The sequence below is a fragment of the Alligator sinensis genome, unplaced genomic scaffold (genome assembly GCF_000455745.1).
Source record: "Alligator sinensis unplaced genomic scaffold, ASM45574v1 scaffold696_3, whole genome shotgun sequence".
Lineage (NCBI taxonomy): Eukaryota > Metazoa > Chordata > Crocodylia > Alligatoridae > Alligator > Alligator sinensis.
Window position 1 is genome coordinate 383,166 of NW_005842505.1, and position 2,625 is coordinate 385,790.

General features: G+C 58.5%; 1 protein-coding gene across 6 annotated transcripts; it reads left to right on the forward strand.

Moving 5' to 3' along the window:
* The first annotated feature begins 67 nt into the window (after nt 1–67).
* Nucleotides 68–2,502, forward strand: BHLHE41 (basic helix-loop-helix family member e41). Of its 6 annotated transcripts, none has more exons than XM_025213098.1 (4): nt 68–1,021; nt 1,284–1,347; nt 1,611–1,718; nt 2,265–2,502. In XM_025213098.1, exons 1-4 carry the CDS (start codon nt 711–713, stop codon nt 2,475–2,477), a joined length of 696 nt encoding a protein of 231 aa, XP_025068883.1. In that variant the 5' UTR covers nt 68–710; the 3' UTR covers nt 2,478–2,502. The 6 variants fall into 6 exon arrangements, with proteins under 6 accessions (XP_025068883.1, XP_025068884.1, XP_025068885.1 ...); XM_025213099.1 differs by having other exon boundaries at nt 2,268–2,502; XM_025213100.1 differs by having other exon boundaries at nt 70–1,021; nt 1,611–1,723; nt 2,362–2,467.
* Nucleotides 2,503–2,625: the final 123 nt, after the last annotated feature.

Below are 2,625 nucleotides of genomic sequence, written 5' to 3' on the forward strand. Positions count from 1 at the left end.
GGGGGGGAGAGAGAGAGAGAAAGAGATCTGGCTACATTTATTTCTGAAAGTACTCTTTAAGGCACAACATAAATTAAAAAAATAAAAGCGGGCCGGATGTATGAGAGGAGGGGGACAGATGATTCATCTGAGCAAGGAAGGAAAAATGTGAAATTCACATTTCACACTGTGAATGCAGTCTCTACAATCCAGTTTCAGATCTGGCTGGAGACTGCTCCCAGACTCAGTTGGGAAGCAGGGAGTGGAGAGAGCCTGGAGTGCCCGGAGAGGGAGATCTCCGTCTCCCGCCGGGACTTGGCACATGGGGGAAGAAAAGGACATATGTTTCAATGCAACATTGTGTTGCTTTCCAGACAGCTGATGTGCAAGTCCCATCCTGTCAAACCGAGATCCAGCCCGCCCCCCTCTCCTCCTCCTTCCCAGGCGCTTGGCTGTTTTGCCCAGCCCCTGGTGACTGAAGCCCCGTCCTTCCTGCTGCGGGCTGTCTCCCCCACGCATCCCCGGAGCGGGCAGGCGCCCCCCGGCCAGCGGGAGGCTCGGGGGAGGGCTGCTGCCTCCCTGGCGGGAGGGAAGCCTGCTCAGCTGACGCCTGGCTGCTTGGAAGAGGGATCGCGGGGCCAAGCTGTTTTTCTTTTCCGGTCGCCTGGATCCGCTGTCCCCGCCTCCTCGCGCGCTGTCTCCTCTCCCCAAACCCCCAGTCTGGAGGTTGGATGGTATGCTCCGTACGTGAGCTGGGTGCTGGTCTGGCTGGCGACGCGCGTGCCCTGTGGCCAAACACTGAGCAGCGAGTGCAAAGTACCAGCCCGGAGTGCGGCTGGGAGCGGGAGGGAGGAGGGCAGCGCACAGCTTCCCGCTTTCCCCGCCGCGCAGGAGGGACTGAGGCTGCATGTGCACGGTTTGGCCCCGCAGCCTCGCAGCACCCCGCGGCAGCGCCAGCCCTAACCCAGCCGCGGTCCGACATGGATGAAGGACTGGTGCGCCTGCAAGAGAGGCAGTTGCTGGAGCACAGGGATTTTCTAGGGTAAGGAGCCAGCCAGCCCGCTCCCTCGCTTCTTTCCCCAGCCTCCCTCCCTCCTTCCTCGCCAAGTGCCCGCCTGCCGGCCGCACACTGACAAAGGCAGATCCGGCTGCACCGGGGGCTGATCCTTTCTTCCTTTCCAAGCCTCTTTGGATACGTGCAACAGTCTTGCACGTCTCTGCTCTCTGGAGCTGGCGCTATCTCTTGCGTTCCCCGCAGGGGTCCGTCATTCTGCTGCTACTGGAGCCCTCTTTCTGTTTTGCAGGTTGGACTACCCATCTCTCTATATGTGCAAGCCCAAAAGAGGCATGAAGAGGGATGAGAGCAAGGTAAGAACAAGTTTCACGATGCTCCTGGGGTCCATTGATTTTTTTTCGAGCCGGAGGATCTCTCCGCGATCCCTTCCAGCCTCACTTTCCTGTGAACTCCCTCCCCCTCCTTCATTGTAAGCGGGTTGACCAGATCGGGCAGGGCTCTATCATCCTCGTGCTCCTAGCGTGCGCTACATGTGGTTGGCACGGCATTTGTTTTTGTTTTGCTTGTCATCGCAAGTGCATCTAACGCTGGCCTTTTTCTTGCTTGTACCCATTAGGAAACATACAAGCTGCCCCACAGATTGATAGAGAAGAAGAGACGGGACAGAATTAACGAGTGCATTGCTCAGCTGAAAGATTTATTGCCCGAGCATCTGAAATTGACTGTAAGGTAGAGAGGGAGGCAGCGCGCCCTCCCCGCGCGGGGGGGGGAGGGGGAGGAGGCGCGGGACCCGGCAGGCAAATGATCAAAAAGTGGGACCTCAAGGTTGGGGGTATGAAAGTTGTGGTGCATCAAGCTTGAGGGGAGTAAAGCCTGGGGGGATCAAGCTTGAGGGGAATCTAAGGGGGGGGGATCAAATTTAAGGGGGATCAAACCTGGGGGAGCAGACTTGTGGGGATTGATAAATATTAGGGTCGGAAGGGACCTCAGCAGATCATGGAGTCCGACCCCCTGCCCCCGGCAGGAAAGAGCGCTGGAGTCAGATGACCCCAGCCAGGTGCTTGTCAAGTCTCCTTTTAAAGACCCCCTTAAGGTAGTGGAGAGCACCACCTCCCTTGGAAGCCCATTCCAGATTCTGGCAACCCTTACCGTAAAGAAATTCTTCCTGATGTCTAACCTGAATCTAACTTGCAGGGGGGGGTGGGGGTCAAATTTAGGGGAATAAAACCTGGAGGTATTAAACTTGAGGGGATGTAACCTGGGGGATCAGCAGCTTTTCCATGACCTGAGTTGCCTGAAGTTAGGGCACAAAGCCACGCAGGGGTGCTGCAAGTCACCAAGCCTCTCCCCTCCTCCCCACTTTGCAGACTCTGGGGCACCTGGAGAAAGCCGTCGTGTTGGAATTAACTTTGAAACACTTGAAAGCTTTAACGGCCTTGACGGAGCAGCAGCATCAGAAGATCCTCGCCTTGCAGACCGGTAGGGCGGGGCGGGGAGGCCACTGGGGGCTGGGACCCCCGGTGCCGGTGGTGATGGGGGGGGACGGGCCCGCCGGATGGGCAGCGCCGCTGACCCCGCTGTGTGCCGGCAGGGGAGCGGGCGGCCCAGGCCCCCGCGCCAGCCCAGCCGGG